Here is a 16,626-nt window from a genome sequence, read left to right on the forward strand (position 1 = left end):
CCTGGCCTTGCTCAGTGGATCAAGGATCCAGCATTGCCGTGAGCTGTGGTGTAGGTTGCAGTCGTGGCTGGGATCTGGCGCTGCTGTGGCTGTGGGGTAAGTCGGCAGCTGCAGCTCCGGTTGGACCCCTAGCCTGGGAACCTCCATAGGCTGCAGGTGCAGCCCTAAAAGGACAAAAGACAAAAAAACAAAACAAAACAAAACAAAAAGAAAACAAAACTGACCTCAACTCCTAAAGGTCCTCAAGATAAGCTCTAAATTCCTCAGCACTATCGAAGGGCCTTCCCTGACCCTCCCCTGCCCCCACCAACACCACCTGTTACTGGATTTGAGGAACCAAAGCAATGAACTTGGGCCGTGTGGGGGCCTCTCCAGACCGCCTTAGGCCTCTGGGCCTGTGCGCATGCCACTCCCTCTGACCAAAACGCCCTTCCCAGGCTCCCTCGGCTCCCAGAACACCTCCTCATCTTTGAAGCTTGTGCTGTTGCCCTGGCAGAGCGGGGCTAGGCACTGACTCCTGCCCCCTAGGACCCTATGCTCTCAAGCGTGTCCCCATCTAGGAGGAGAGGCGCTCAGGGGCCGGTTCTGTGCTCACCTCTATTCCCTAGTGCCGACCACAGTGCCTACAAAAGAGTTGGTGCTCAAAAACTATTTCTTGTCTTCTTTTTTTTTTTTTTTTGGCTGTGCCTGAGGCATGTGGAAGTTCCTGGGCCAGGGATCAATCCTGAGCCAGAGCAGCAACCCAAGCCACAGCAGTGACGACACTGGATCCTTGCCCGCTAGGCCACCAGGGAACTCCCTCAAAATATTTCTTTTCTCTTTTTTTTTTTTCTTTTTTTGGCTGCCCCCATGGCATGTGGAAGCTCCTGGGCCAGGGATTGAACTTGCACCACAGCAGCAACCCGAGCCGCTGCAGGGACAACCCGGATCCTTAACCTGCTATGCCACAAGGGAACTCCCAAAAAACATTCTTGAGTAAATGAATGAATGAGTGCGTGAGTGAATGATGTGGTGAGGGGGTGTGGGGCTCCTTCTGCAGCAGGACTACCAGTAAGAGAACCAGGGGCCCGGCTGGTCCTGGGCACTTTCCTACGTGCCTCTGTCAAAACCTTTTCTCTTCTTCTCACGAGACAGGCGCATGAGTGTGTGCGGAAGCGGAAGTGGACGTGGAGGAGGGGTGCACACACAGTCCCCCCTCAGGTCCCCCGGCCACCCAGCCCTCGGAGCAAGCGGCACATGGAAGTGGGTGGCCTTACCTTCCTCCTTCCCGAACACACGCTTTGTTACTGTTGGGTTGCTCACGGACGCTGGGTTGTTGGCATTGTTTTTTTTTTCCTTTTTTTTTCCCTTTTGAAAAGAAAAGCATGGAGGAATCTTTTGGGAAAAGATCTGGACCATGATGGAGAAGCAGACTGATCTCTGCAAGCGGGTAGAGAGGGTACCAGGAGGCGCGGGAGGTCACACGGGGAGGAGGAGAAGCTCGCAGCAGAATCCTGCACTGACATGCATGTGGAGGGGGCTGGGGACCAGTCTTGGGGGGTCCCGGAGATGGAACTGTTGTGGCAGAGCCGAGACCCGCTCTGGCATGAGGGATGATGGGCGGCGGGGGGTGGGGAGCCGCACACGGAACAGGACGAGCAGCCATGGGAAGGGGACAGGAGGGGCCTCTGGCCCATGCAGTGCTGGACGGCACCCCATGCAGGTGGGATGCCAGGAGACACAGAGGAGACAGAAAGGCTACGGAGTTTTCAGGGACGCCTCCAGATGTTTGGACTCCATGGCCCAGCTTCTGGCTGCCACCCTCCTCCCCATTCCCAAGACCCCTGAGGTCTGAAGAGCTTAAGGGCAGCTGAGGTGGTTGGGGGCGGGGGCAAGTCCACCAAGAACTTGCCTGGGGCTGCAGGAGAGAGAGCTGGGGGCTCGTGGGGGGAGGGGAGGACGAAGCAAGCATCCCCGCAGCCTCCCCCTCAGCAGAAGTATGTGGACTCTGGCCAGCTCCAACGGGGCTGCTTTGTGGCCCTCAAAGCAACATACGGGATGAGGAGTAGCTCCCAGTGGCTGGACACAGAAAATGTTTTTTTTTTTTTTTTCTTTTTAGGGCCACACCCTCGGCATATAGAAGCTCCCAGGCTAGGGGTTGAATCAGAGCTGCAGCTGCCGGCCTACACCACAACCATTGCAACCGTGCCACGTCTGCCAGCATCTGCGACCTACACCACAGCTCAAGGCAATGCCGGATCCTGAACCCACTGAGTGGGGCCAGGGATCAAACGTGCATCCTTCACACTAGTTGGATTCGTTTCCGCTGTGCAGACAACACAACCAAGGAAGAGCAGGAAGACACTGGCTCTAAGTACACAGCCCCCCCCACACACACACATGGCCCATCTCCCCCTGTCCCACCGCCTGAGCCAGTGCAGTGGCCACTGGCCCAACCAGGCCAGTGCAGGCCCTGGATGGAGATGTGACAACCCCAAGCATCACTGAGACTGGCTCCACTGCCACCCACTGGCTGTGCCCACCCATTCCTTGCTGGCCCCTTCTGGAAAATGAGCCATAGCTGTCCCTCCATGCCACGGGCCAGGATGAGCCAGCCACATGGGCAAAGGGGACAAGAGAATGAGCAGCAAGTAAAAAGGAGCCTTGGCTCTCAGGAAATAAGCAAAAGAACAGGAACGCTCCACCCCCAGGTTGCCCCCACTCTATATGAAACCTGTAAAATGCAAGGGTGGCCGAGGGGGACAGAGAGGGGGCTGGCCTTGTTAGGGAGCAGCGACCCTGGCTCCCTGGGCATGTACACCACGGGAGACCCGGGGAGTGTGAGAAGAGTCAGGAGCCTGGCTGCCCACACACACGGCCCCACATTTGGGCTGGGCCACGTGCAGTGAAGGAGCCTGTCTTCCGTCCTTCACCATCGCCTGGGCCCCCTACTCTCACAGCAGGATCCTGTGGCCCCTTTGCAAAGGCAGGAGCAGCAGAGACTGGTGCCTGGGTGCTGGGAGTGGGTGCTGCTGAGCAGGGCAGGGGAGAGGCAGAGGATGAGGCAGGAAGGGGACACTCACAGGGCACCAGGGATGGCCCAGGGGGCGGGGCACGAGGATGCCCCTCTCTCTCTGCCTTCCCCTCTGGAGTGCTGGTCCCCAAGGCAGGGACTTCTGGGGACAGGCCAGAGACGCAGGTCTTGAGTCACATACGTCACTTTACTAAGCGCTAAGATCTCGGTTCCCCGATCCCCGGGGAGAGGGTGAAACGCTGAGAACACAGCCCGCATGAGCTTTGGGAGAGCCGGGGGTGGGTGCAGGAGGGCAGGGAACCCTGGGGGAAGGGGTAGGAGTGGAGTCCTCCCTGGGGCTGGACCCAGGCAGGATGGCAGTGGGGGTGGCCAGAGACCCCCGGGAAGCCCCCTCAGGAGCTTCTGGCAGCCTGGGGCTCTGAGGAGCCCAGGTCTTGGGATTTGGGGGGAGGCCTGTTTCTGGGACCTACTGGGGGTCAATGAGGGCAGTGCGGTGTGTGTTTGGGAAGAGGGTCCCTGGGATCCCAGGAGCAGTCCCCAGGCCGCCCTGGCGCTTCCCCCACCACAGGAGCAGCAGCATTTACTGCTAGGGCCCGTCTGCTGGGCTCAGAGGCTCCGGCCAGTCCAGCTCAGCCCAGCGCACTCGGAGCCTCATGATGCTGCCCATTAAAGGGATTAGCAGAGCACTTTTATTGGGCCCTGGCTGCAGCCACACACCCCAGTGCCCCCCTAACCACCCAGGTGGCCTGGGGCGAGTAGGTTAGACCTCAGGGTGGAGCCTTACCCTACACTGGCGCCCACTTCCAGCAGAGAGAAGGGAGAATGCCCCCCACCCCCACCCCTTAGACTCAAAGGCCTGAGGGGGGGAGGGGCGGTGAGAAGCGGCTGCCTGGGTGCCTTGGGGCAGGTCACTCAACCTCTGTGCCTCAGTTCTGTTTCTCAGCCCGATTGTAGAATTAAATTAAATAATGTATGCAGAGTGCATCACCAAGTGCTTAAAGCTTCCTGTCAGCAAATGTGAGTTACTTTTTTTGTCTTTTTAGGGCTGCACCCACGGCATATGGAGGTTTCCAGGCTAGGGGTCGAATTGGAGCTGTAGCCGCCAGCCTACCCCAGAGCCGCAGCAATGCGGGATCTGAGCTGTGTCTGCGACCTACAGCACAGCTCACGACAAGGCCGGATCCTTAACCCACTGAATAAGGCTGGGGATCAAACCTGCATCTTCATGGATGCTAGTCTGATTCGTTTCCGCTGAGCCACAACGGGAACGCCCTGTGGGTTACTCTTACTGCTGCAATGGTATTAGTGATTGTGATTATCCAGGGGTCCTTGAGGTCTCTCTCCATCTTCCCTCCCCAGCGGGTGTCTCTACCATCCAGGCCTTCACCTGTGCATGCCTCCCCCACCCCCCAACCCCACTGGACCCTGGGAAAGAGTCTTTTTAATCAAGAAATGGCCCGAAGAGGACGATGGCAGATATGTGTTTACAGCTTTTCATTTCCCTCCTTGCCTCTTTGAAAATACCCTCTTCCAAGCTGGAAAATAAATTTCCAACCCTGTTGACGTGCATTGATTTTTCTTTTTCCCTCCTGCGTCCACCTCCCAGTTCTTCCCCATCAGCAGGGCATGCGGTTAAGCCCCCTGGATTGGGCTCAGTGGTACCCCAGGCGAGTGGGTGGCTCCAGGGCACAGAGCAGCCAGCCAAATTGCCCCATCTTGCCCAGTGCCTGGCTCAGAGGAGGTCTGCAAACAGTTTCATTCCCCTATACTGTGAGGGTTCTTGGTTGCGGACGGGGCGGGGAGGTGGGGCTAGGTGGGGAAGGGGGTCTTCCAATGGGGAGGTTAGGGATTTTTAGCCTCTTCCCTGCAGGGGATACACACAGAGGAGCCCCAGAAACCACTGGTCTGCTGCAAGTTCAGCAAAGGGATCCCAACAGGGTCTGCCCCAAGGAATGGACTTGGTCAGCCAAGGGCCTGCCCCCAAGGGCCTAGGACCAATTATGCAAACTGGGGCTTGGACGGAGAGAGAGGCTAAGGAAGTGGGGGGGGGGCTTGACTGTATCGAGTGGAGCTCAGCAGGTCTGGCAGCTTTCTGGTGCTGAGACCCAAAGAGATGATCCGGTTGCCAACAGGGAGTGGCCCGGGTGGACATGGCTATAGGCTGCTTGTCTTGCACCCGTCCTGGGCCCGAAACTACTCTCTCATCCAGAGGGTGGCTCAGGGAGGTGGAGGTCTCATCAGGGAGAGATGGAGTGGGCTGAGATTGCTTCTAGAAACCTCTGTCAGAGACCACCCTCTGGGCTGGAGCCAGCCTCAGCCCCGGGGCACTTTTGCGGGGGTTAAAAGGGCAGCAGGGAAAGGAGGCAGTCTGTAGGGACGCCTTGATTCTTTTCCCGCTCTGACCCACCCATCTGAGGCTGCCCGGCTTCCCTGCACCTTCCCCCTTCCTGCCCTCTCAGCCTGGCCGGGTCTCCCCCTCAGGCACCTCCCTCGGGCTTCAGAGCCTGAAGAGATGCCAACAGATCAGGGATCCCCTTCGTCCTCCACCAGCACTGGGGCTTGGAAGGATGGGCGCTGGTGGCGGCGGGGCGGGGGCTGGGAAGGTATCGCCTTCCTCCTTGGGCAGGGGTTTCTGTTCCCCTCCCAGGCACGCTTGTGGAAGGAAGGAGGGAAGTTTCTTGAAGCTGGGGGGGGGCTAAGGATAAAAATGTTCAGATAACAGGAATGTTCAGATCATAGGAATCCTGGTCTGGGTGATGAAATAAAGGATGAGATGAGAAGATGGCTCACGCTGGCCTGGGTATCTCCGGGGCTTCACCTCTGTGTCTGAGCACAGAGCCCCGGCCCACTGATGCCACCTACTTCCGGTCATCCCATCACACACTCGGCCTGGGGTTCCTGAGAAATTGTGCCAAGGGCCAGGGCGCAGGCAAGCCTTCCTTCCTGGTAGGCGTCTCTTCCAACCCACAGGGCTCCCACAAATATGCTTTCTTATCTCCTTGCCCCCTTTCTATCCCCTACCTCTCGACATTAAGGACAAATACCTGCTGCTCTTGGCTAAGGTGCCTTGAATGGTTTCTCTTGGCCACTGGGGCCGGGCACAGGTGCCTAATAGCCTCAGGGCTTGGGGAGGGGGCACCTGAGATCTCAGGGAGACCTCAGACCCTCCTGGGCATCCACTGGCCCCTCCCTGGAAGGCAAGAGTCCTGGCTAATACCTTGAAAGGACAGTTGAGGAGACTGGCAAATCTGTGCCTTAGCTTCGCCCACAAAAACTGGGGAAAAGGCACATCGCCTTTCTTCCCTCCGACAGGAAAGGTCCTCAGGCCTCTGGAAACCTTACTCATGACATCAGACCAGTCTGGCATTAATATCAGGACATGGGGACACAGAGGTAGCTAGACCCCGGAATCCAGGGGCCCCAGTAGGGATGACAGGAGAGGAACGTGCTGGAATGTTGGGGAAGGGAGAATAAAAGTAGGAAGAGAGGGTGAAGGATGGAGGCCTGAAGAATGAGGAAGATCCCTGCTCAAAAGACACCCTCCACCCCCTCTCTCCCCTGGAGCTGGCTGCGCGCGCGCGCGCGCGTGTGTGTGTGTGTGTGTGTGTTGGGGGTATGGAGGGAAGGGAGCAGAGCATCTGATTTTCAGGCAGAGCAGCTCACAGCCCAGCCGTAGGGAGGGTATGAGCCAGAGGGGGCTCTGGCCAGTCTGGGGGCTGGAGCCTTCCCCCAGGCCCCTCCTGCAACAGTCACGATGCGGCAAAAGTCCCAGGCAGGAAAAGACCAGACAGACCGCCGCACACCCACTCCAGGAAACCCACGTGACCCAAGCCCTCCCAAGTCTTGGCTTCAAAGGAGAAGAGGTCAGGATCGCCCACCCAGGCCACCTTGACCAGTGCCAACGAAAGGGGACCCTCTCAGTGCCACCGCATCAGTATAACTTTAAATCCTGACCAAGGCAAAGAAGGTCCTGTCATGGCTTATTGCGCATGCGGACAGCAAAGGCTGAGCTGACCTGGCTCATGTGCCCCCGGTTTTGAGTTATGTGATAAATCTGGCTGAAACCAGGCTTGAGATCAGCCAGATGTAGGAGCAGCCTTGAGCTGAACCTCCCTGTGGATGGAAGGAGGAGTAGGAGCTGGGAACTCGCCCTGGCCCCAGCTCTGCCGCAGACGTGCTGAATGACCTGGGCCAGTCGCTTCACTTCTCATCTGCTTCACCATCTGTCAGGCTGGAGGGGAGGGGCTGCGACCCCACTGGGGGCCTGAGGTTCTAAGGAAGATGCAAAGGTGCTGCAAGAAGCGGGCTATGCACTGGCCCTGATGGTGTGGGAGGGACCGCTGTCACTGCAGTGGGGTCCTGGTTAGCAAGCTAGGGTAGCCGTCTCTGATGCTCCAGCAGACTGAGCTCCCTGGAGAAGCGGTCCTCACCCAGGAGGGCCCCAACTTCCCTCTCTGGCTGCACTGGGGACCGCACTGGGGGCACGACACCGGGGGCAAAGCTGCAGTGGGGCGTGGGGGGCAAAGTGGCTGTAGAGGATGGATGCCCAGCTGGGTGCTGGAACGGAACTCCTCTTGGGCGTCCTAACCAGGGCCCCATAAACATGCCTGCTCAGCACCCCTCTGGGGAGGACACCGGGCTTGGAAACTGCCCCATGGAACCAGATGCCTGGAACCGGCCTTGACCTGCCTGTCTCCTGAAGTCCAGCCTCGAAGCTGGACCCCACCGAGCCGCCCTCCAGGGCTGTGAGACGGTGCAGGGGCCTGTGGACCACAGGAGAGACGCTGCTCCTTGAACACGGCTGGCCTGATGGGCTGGAGCCACATCTGGTTCTCATTCAAATGCCCAAACGTAATTAAATTCTCTCCGACGCAGCGGAAGAGTTTGGTAAGATGTGGCTTTCCCCCTTCCATCAAGGTTAAGAAATCACAGTCTCTCATTCCCCCGGCTGACCCTCTCCTCCCTGCCGCTGATCTGTCCTCTGCTGCGCCGATCTGTTTTCTAGGCCGGAGGGGGCCGGGGGCCCATGTGGGATGCCTGGTGCCCCCTCCCCCGCTGGCCCACTTACCCACCTGAGGGATTAACAGCTGAGGCCAAAGCAGTAGGTTCCCTTTGACGGAGCAAGTTAGTGCACCGTGGTTGGTGCCAGGGGTGGCCCTGGGGACACACCAGGGTCCTCCTTCCTCCACCTAGATGTCTGCTAACACCCGGCCATGGGATCCCCCTCTGTAGTTCCTCACGACAGGAAGCACTTGAGTCTGGCCCGGCCCTAGAGCTGTCTGTGGGAAATGGAGCTTCCCAGAGTCAGGATGGGGTGAGGCAGCCTGCCTGCCGCCGCCCCCCCATGAAGGAGGGAGGCGGGGGACAGCGAAGGCCAGGAGCAGCCTGCAAGCCCTCTCCAGCAATCCCTGGGACCCCCACAGGCTTGCTGCTTGTTTCTGGCCCGTCTGGGCTCTGAAAAGGTTCACAGGCAGCAGGGTTCAGGGTGTAGGAGAGGGAGGGCGGCCCGCTCAACGGAGAGAAAGCCCACGCACCCTAGGCTTCAGTGCCTCTCCCCAACCTCCCATTCAGGACTCCCCCGAACTCGAGCAGAGCATCCTGTAGACGGGGCGGGGGCTGCCTTTCCCAGCTTTCCTTCCCAACCAAGTCTCTTCAGTTTATGGCTTCTCTTTACTTAGGGATTTATGACTTTCATGGTAATGGGTTCCATTCTACTTCCTCTACGTCTATTTTTCTAATCTTTGTGGTATACGCTTTACGAGAGTTTCTTAATAAGTCGGGGTATGACTCCTTTGGAAACAGACTGTCCTGCAAGTTAATGACTTCGAGTGGGTGTGGATGCTCCCCAGAGACAGATGGGGGCTGGGGAGGGGATAAGCAGGGGGAGGGTACGAGAGAATCTTCTAGACTAAAGAGAGCTGTGCTGAGGTCCCTTTAAGACTCTGGGCCAGCTCCTGGACTAGGGTCCCCCATGCTCACCAGCATCCCCATCTGAGATCTGGGACCACTTTCAGGCACACACGGCATTTCCATGCCAAGGGATGCTCACCCCCCAAACAGGCACAACACACACACCAGCCCCGACATTTTGCTGACCTGGCTCTAAATAGGAATCATATTGTCTATTTGTTTCCCGATGGAAAACTTGATCTTATATTTATGTATTTGTCTTTTTAGGGCCACACCCAGGCTAGGGGTCAAATCAGAGCTGTAGCCATCGACCTGTGCCACAGCCCATGGCAATGCTGGATCCTTAACCCAGTGAGCAAGGCCAGGGATCGAACCTGAGTCCTCATGGATACTAGTTGGGTTCATTAACCACTGAGCCACGACGGGAACGCCCCAGTGGTAAACTTCAGCAGTAGGTTTAACTTTCAGGGTGGCCTTACTGCCAAGGCCATGTGTCTGGTGCCTTCCTATCAGTGAAAGTTTTATGGAAAGGAACCCAGTTCTTGGTCCTGGTTTGTCCCAGGTCAGGCCTGGCTGAGACACCGGTGGTGGCATCAAGGCCTCTGTTAGGGTCCCAGTCTATGATCTCGAACCCACAATCACAAGCCTCGATTAATTGCTGCAGTGCCGCCCGTCCAGATGAAAAAGCTGGGCGGGTGCCGGCTTTGCCTTTGTGCTCCGTCCACAGACGGGCTGCTGGTGCCGGGGCTCTATTCATTATTCAATTCAGCTCGCTCAGACGAGCGAGTTTCCATTTGCTCCTCCAGGAGGAATAACAAATCTAGAAATGCAATTCCACTTTGCTGTATTAAGATATTGATTTGCCTGTCGAGTGGAAGTGCATTTGTCCTGCCGGCTCTCCTGCCCCCACCCCCGTGGGCAGGAAGGGGTTAACCAAATGTTTATCACGAGGCTGGCTTCAGAGTTGAAAGTAATGTGATCAGTAATGAATTTTGTGTTACATTAGGTTGTATAAATGGACAGACAAGCGCAGACAACAAGTGGCCAGGAGTCGGGGCTAATCTAATGATGTAAAAATAGAGACAGCACCAATTATACCAGGGGCCAGCTCCAGGCTCCTGCAGGGACTGCAAATGAATAGGTACAAATCAAATTACTCACTAATAGACGCACTACAAGAGGGGCAGTCAATGGTAAATGCATTAGAGCCTAGTGACCTCTCTGCTCTGCACAGCAGAATCCGAAAATTTGACTTCCATCTTGAAAGTGGGGGGCAGGGAGCGAGGGTCTCAAAGAAACTCTTATTGGGGGAAGAAGGGCAGCTACGCCCCATCCCAAACCCATCTGTGGCCAGAAGGTACCTCCCGTCTGAGCCGACCTCTTGCCCTCGTGCCAACACCTTCCCAAGCCTGAGCACCAGGGGGTAGGGGTGTCGGCCTCTCGAGGGACCAAAGGAGCAATGGATGGAGCCTTGCACGAAGGCCAAGACGGGAAGTTACATACCAACACACTTCCCAGCCACGTGTCTCTCGGGGGTGACGGTGTGTACTGCTACGTCAAGGGCTGTGTCTGTATTGAAAATAAAATATTTCTTTAAACAGGATCACAACATGAACCTTAAAGAGATCGGCCAGTGCCGAGATCAGAGGGAGCAGAGATCTGATCTCTGGTTTGACCCCTGGGAGCTTCGCAGGGCGTGTTCATGGTCTGTTCCAGGCATGGCACATCCAGGGTTGTACCTATGTCTCACCAGCCCAGGTTGGTCCATCTTTCCCTCTGCTTCCCCTCCCAAATCTGCCTACACTCCTGCCCAGAACGGGAGCAGGGAAAGATGTGGAGGTGCAGCCAGCCCTGGGGCAGCCCCCTGGGTTGCTCTTCCTCTTCTTGGGTCTTGGAAAACCAAGCCTGAAAGTTCCAAGCTGCTTGGGCAGCGTGGCTGGGCTGCTCAGAGAAGGCTCGCGAGACGTGCTCAAACGCATGAACTGCATGCTCCGAGTCAGCTCCCAGTGGCTTCAGGATGAATAACTCATGAAGCCAAAGACTCTCCAAGCCTTCCCAGGACTCAGCCCATGCCCGGATGGAGGTGGGGGGCCCTGGTGGGCTTGCCCCCCAACCTCCCATCCCACTCCTAAGGCCAGCATCAGTCACACGCATCCAAGTGGAGATGGCGTGCTGGTCCTGGCCAGCTAGAGCTGGAGAGGATGGGAACTGGCCAGGAAAAGGAGCTCCCGGCCCCCACCCTGGGAGGGGAGGGGTGGGCACAGAGTGGAAAAAAAAATCATCCTGAACAAATGAAGCAACTGGATGTCAGTTCTCCGCAAACTCAATTAAGCACACAGAGGGGTGGGATTGCAAGCGATCGGGCTACACGAAATAAAACATATGTGGGGGAAATCGGGGGAGGTCTGGGGCGCCTGATGCGGGGGATCCTGCCAGCACATTTGCAATATCTTATTCAGCGGGCCTGCGGGTCCCTGGGGGCAGGGGTGGGGTTCAAAGAGAAGTGGGCAGGAAGCAATCACCAAATGTCAGAGGTTAGGCAGCTGATTCTGGTACGGCACTCAGCAATGCCTCCTTCTGTTACATTCAATCCGGGGGGCATGGCTGGGCCTTCTTGGTACAGGATTCTCTTTTGCTTTGAGAGCCGAGGCTCTGGATTTCTCAAGGGGTCAGAGGGCCATTTCCAACTCTCGTTTTCCATGTGTCTGTGTGTCTTTCCTCTGTTACCAGCCATCGAACCTCGGGGGTGGTCCCCACACCTCAGACTGTCTTCTGAGGCGGTAAAGGGGCAGAGGCAGAGAGCAAGACGGGCATCTAACCACCCATGACTGTGCACAACTTTGTTCAGATCTCACACCTCGCAGAAAGGTCAATGGTTAAAGGCGAATTCTCTGGCAGGGGAGGAAGAACAGAGAGAAATCCTCCCTTTGGTTAACCATTCACCTCTGTGCCCATCTTCAGAGAAGGGCCCTGATCTGTGGGTCCAGGGGCCCTCCTCCACCCTTTATCCAAGCCTGTACCTTTGCCACAAGAATCCCTACTTCTGTGTTGGGGAGACACTGGAAAGGGGCCTCTGAAGACCAACCAGGGAGGTCACGTCGGCATTTCGGCCTTGCAGATGGGACCCGTGGGCTTTGGTGAAAACATTTAAAGGAGACTTTGGCCAACTGAGAAATGTGCAGAGGAATGTCTCAGCCTTAAACATCACTCTGTGACAGCTCTGCCTCTGTCTGGGGCTTCTGGAAGCCTTAGGGGAGACAGGGAGGTGGGGAGGGGGGGAGAAGGGGGAGGGTAGAGGAGAGGGAGGAGGCAGAAGAGGGAAGAACTACCTAGAACTGGACAGAAATACACAAGTGTGTCTTTTCAACGCAATACTTTTCCCCATTGCTCTGACTGGCTTTCATTTACCTCTCAGGAGCCATAAAACCCCATTCAGTCATTCAACAAACATTAACCGGGGCTCCGCTTGGCTCTGGTCCCATTGCCGCTTGCTGGGCAGGGAAAAAGCTGCTGGTTAGAGGTAACAAAGATGAATCAGACTGAGCCCAGGGAACTGGGAGGGAGTTAAGACACACCGTAGGGGGTGGGTATGGCTGAGGGCGGGGCTGAAGGGACCACCAGATCGGAGCCGCCCCCAGGGGGATGGAGAAGGGAATCTGCCGCTGTTGCTCCCGGATGCAAAGGGCAACCTGCACTGCCTGTCCAGGGCCAAGCATCCAGAGAGGAGGTGGTGCCAGAGGTCAGAGGAGAGAGAAGGGGCATTTGGCTGTACGGTCAGAGAAAGCTCCAGAGGAGGGGAGACTGGAGCTTGGTCTAAAAAGGTGACTGGGCAGCTTGGGGGCGGTGAGGGGTGAGTCAGCAGGGCCCGTGCTGGTGGTGACAGCTGAGGGTGTCTGCACAAAAGTGCCGGTGGTGGTGAAGTGTAATTAGGGGGTGACCGTGGAGGGGAAGTGGGGAGCAGGCTGGAAAGGAAGGTGGGCGGGAAGCCCAGGCTGTCCCACGTGGGCCCACTGGTGAGCAGGGAAACAGGACGACAGGCAGAGCAGGTCCTGACAATGAGGGCGGCTTCCTTTACGGGCCTCCCCTCTCGTGAATGATGGGTGGCCATGAATGATAAACTCCTCTGATCGGGCAACGCTGACAGGGGGTTAAGAACTGGGAATTCTTCCTGGACATCTCTTTTTCTTTCTTTTTACAGCCACACATGTGGCATATGGACATTCCCAGGCTAGGGGTCAAATCTGAGCTGCAGCTGCTGGCCTACGCCACAGCCAAGCAATGCTGGATCTAAGCTGCATCTGCGACCTATGCCACAGCTCATGGCAACTTAACTTTATTCCACTGAGCAAGGCCAGGGATCAAACCTGCATCCTCATGGATGCTATGTCGGGTTTTTTTTTTTTTTTTTTTTTTTTTGTCTTTTTTTTCTGTCTTTTTAGGGCTGCACTGGCGGCATATGGAGGTTCCCAGGCTAAGGGTTGGATCGGAGCTGTAGCTGCAGGCCTACACCACAGCCACAGCAAAAACGGGATCCGAGCCGCATTTGCGACCACAGCTCACAGCAATGCCGGATCCTTAACCCACTGAGTGAGGCCAAGGATTGAACCTGTGTGCTCATGGATGCTAGTCAGGTTCGTTTCTGCTGAGCCACGATGGGAACTCCTATGTTGGGTTCTTAACCTGCTGAGTGGCAGAGGGAACTCCTGGGCATCTTCTTTTAACCCCACATATTTTAGTTACAATTTCACTTCAAAGTTTTCATTTTTCCTCCCTGGGAAATTGCAGAAAGGAACATCTACCTGGCCATGGTGTGACAGCGAGAGGACATTCACCCGACTGGTACAGAGTCTGAGGCACAGGTGCCATTTGGGAGGTGGTGGCCATGAAGGAGGACAGCAGAGGAAGTGGGTGGCCTAAGTGCTCAGTACAGGGAGAGGTGGCCAGGACATCGCAGGACAGGAGGCAAACATTCACTGACTTCCTGGTTTCCCTCAGCCTTAGGGAGGAAGAAAGTGAGCCGAGAGGGGACAAGGAACCTGCCGAGGTCACAAGCTTCCCCCATTTCCTGATGAGGACTTGCAAATGCCGCTGAAAAGAAAAACCAAACATTCTTCCCCAGCGCAGGAGCTGGGTGCTAGGAAGCCAAAGGGCTCTGAGATGTGGCCTTTCCGACCAGTGACAAGTAGCTAGAGACGGGCGACTGACTCCGAACTGAGACACCAATAGCAACACCCACAGCGCACCCCTGCTGCCACCCGTCCATACCTCTCCCCCCAGTCTCACAGGCAGCAGCTGCCACCCCAACCCCCACCACGAGCAGGTGCTTGTGGCCTGCCAGTGGCACCAGGCCCGATGTCTGGGCGCTCTTGTGCCTTTGGGGGCTTTCTCCTCACCCTCAGTCATGACAGCATCATTACAGGGGACTTGGCAGTTCTGGCTTCACATCCTGGGAAGAGTGTGCCTCTGGGCAGGGGCCCCCCCGTCTAGAATTCTGCTCTGTCCACCTTGGATAGGTGGGCCCTGGTGGGGGCTGGGGATGGGAGCCAGAGAGCAAGTAACCAACCCACAGCTCGGCGCTGTTGCCCCCTCCAGGCTTTAATCTTTGAGAGCAGGAACTGGGCCCCCCCTTCGTGTGGAGAGAAGCAGAGGCACATACAGCCAGCCAGCCTGCCTGCTGTAGCCACGGAGGGAAGTTGCAGGCCTGCGGAGGAGAGGAGCCCCCAAAAGCACTTTGGAAAGGCGCCAAAGGAGGAGGGAAAATCCAGGGCCCACCTAGGTAAAGCAGAGGGTCTGGCTAAGCTGCTCGGGTGACAGTGCTTGCCTGAGAGTAGGGATGTCCATGAGACAGAGAAGTAATTCACTGCCCCATGCCTGCCATACTGTCACCTGATCACGTGGCACCTTGAGATGGGAGGGGGCTGGTATGGTTCCTACTGAAAGTGCAACCTTAGTATGGAAATGTTCCCAGCCCTTGGCAGTAGGACAAGCAGGACTCCCAAGGCCCAGTGGAAGAGTCATCCTGGGGCGGGGGGCAGAGGGTCCAACATACTGGGTTATTTGTTTTGGGGTACACATCTGTCAACTCCATAACAATAATACCTAACATTTACTGAGAGCTTAATTCCTCTAGTCCTGAGATGAAAGATCCTAGGACGTGCACACACACACACACACACACACACACACACACACACACACACACACACACACAAAGTGCTTTTAGTTCATCTTTTGAAAAAGACAGGGAGGCCACAGCTATTTGTTCACTAAGTTATTGAACCCCTCCTGTGACCATTTCAAAACTGTTTACGGTTCAAAATGTGCTTTCCATGCGAAGAAGGGAAAACGGCCCTTGCAAAAAGTAAAAGAGGTTGCTGACAGAAGTCTTCAGAAGAATTTTAGTTGAAAATAATCTTACAGGCTTTTCTGTTGAGTAATTAGTATATATACAGGAAAACTCAGAAGATGTAGCAGAATAAACTGGAGCACTGGTTTCCAAAGTGTAGATTGTAACTCGTTGATGTAACATCAGTTTAGTGGGTCATGACTGCAGTTTTTGTTTGTTTGTTTGTTTTGTTTTATTGTTTTTGTCTTTTTAGGGCCTCACCCATGGCATATGGAAGTCCCCAGGCTGGGGGTTGAATCAGAGCTGTAGCCGCCAGCCTGTCACAGCCACAGCAACCTGGGATCCAAGCCGAAGCTCAGAGCAATGCCAGATCCTTAACCCACTGAGCCAGGCCAGGGATCGAACCTGCATTCTCACGGATACTAGTCAGCTTCATTACAACTGAGCCGGGACAGGAACTCCATGAATGCGTTAAAAAAAGAAAAAATGAAATAAAACAGTACTAGAATGTACTGCCTAGACTACTGTTTTCTAAAAGTTGTGGATATTTGAGTAAGGAAGGAAATGTATTTCTGGCAGAAGGTACGAGGGAAAGATCGAGCCCCAAGGGTGATCCCCAACAGTAACTGCATCTGGACCAGAACAGAGTCTGTTAAAGAGATGCTAGACAGGAAAAGATGCCGCCTCCTTCCTACCCTTCGTGTTGAGATCATAAGGGGAATGAAGCAGTATTCCCAGGACTGCAGGAAGCCACAGTCATGGGGAAGAGACAGGCCCTCCTGACCTTGACTGCTGACTTACCAAGCTCTTAAGAGGCAACAGCAGCAAAAGGAGGCTGCCCGCCAAAGAGATGTGTCCTAGAATATTTTTTTTTGCCCCCCCCCTTTCTTTTTTCTCCTCGGGCTGCACCCATGGCACATGGAGGCTCCCAGGCCAGGGGTCGAACCAGACCTATACCACAGCCACAGCAACATCAGATCCGAGCTGTGTCCTTGACCCACACCACAGCCCATGGCAACACCAGATTCCCAACCCACTGAGCGAGGCCAGGGATCAAACCAGCAACCCCAGGGTTCCTAGTTGGATTCGTTTCCGCTGCACCACAACAGGAACGCCTCTAGAATATTTTTAAACAGCTGATCAGGACCAGTGAATTCGGCCTGGGGCTCTTGCTCTTAGGTATGGGAGAAAGCAAAAATAAATAAATAAATGAAAAATAAGAGAAAGATAAGGATTAGCTAGGTAGTGATTAAAAGGGTTAAAGTCTAAAGAGAAAATGAATTTAACATGCATCCAGGTGTTTATCAAAATTTTTTCTTTTTCTTTTTCTTTTTTTTAGCTGCATCCTCAACATAGG

The 16,626-nt window shown here is 55.6% G+C and overlaps 1 protein-coding gene across 12 annotated transcripts in view; it reads right to left on the reverse strand.

The window, feature by feature from the left end:
* Positions 1-16,626, reverse strand: part of BCAS3 (BCAS3, microtubule associated cell migration factor) — a 580,495-nt gene that overhangs the window by 3,409 nt on the left and 560,460 nt on the right. For 5 of the 12 annotated variants that reach the window (XM_021068154.1, XM_021068162.1, XM_021068158.1 and 2 more), the window contains one exon: positions 10,427-10,492. The exons of 4 other annotated variants lie outside the window; for them this stretch is intronic. In XM_021068154.1, the coding sequence (XP_020923813.1) occupies positions 10,427-10,492 (66 nt within the window). Of the gene's footprint in view, positions 1-1,256; positions 1,348-10,426; positions 10,493-16,626 lie in introns of all 12 variants that reach the window. 3 more of the 12 variants (XM_021068160.1, XM_021068156.1, XM_021068161.1) reach the window with 2 other exon arrangements.

This window comes from Sus scrofa, chromosome 12 (assembly GCF_000003025.6).
Source record: "Sus scrofa isolate TJ Tabasco breed Duroc chromosome 12, Sscrofa11.1, whole genome shotgun sequence".
NCBI classification, from domain to species: domain Eukaryota; kingdom Metazoa; phylum Chordata; class Mammalia; order Artiodactyla; family Suidae; genus Sus; species Sus scrofa.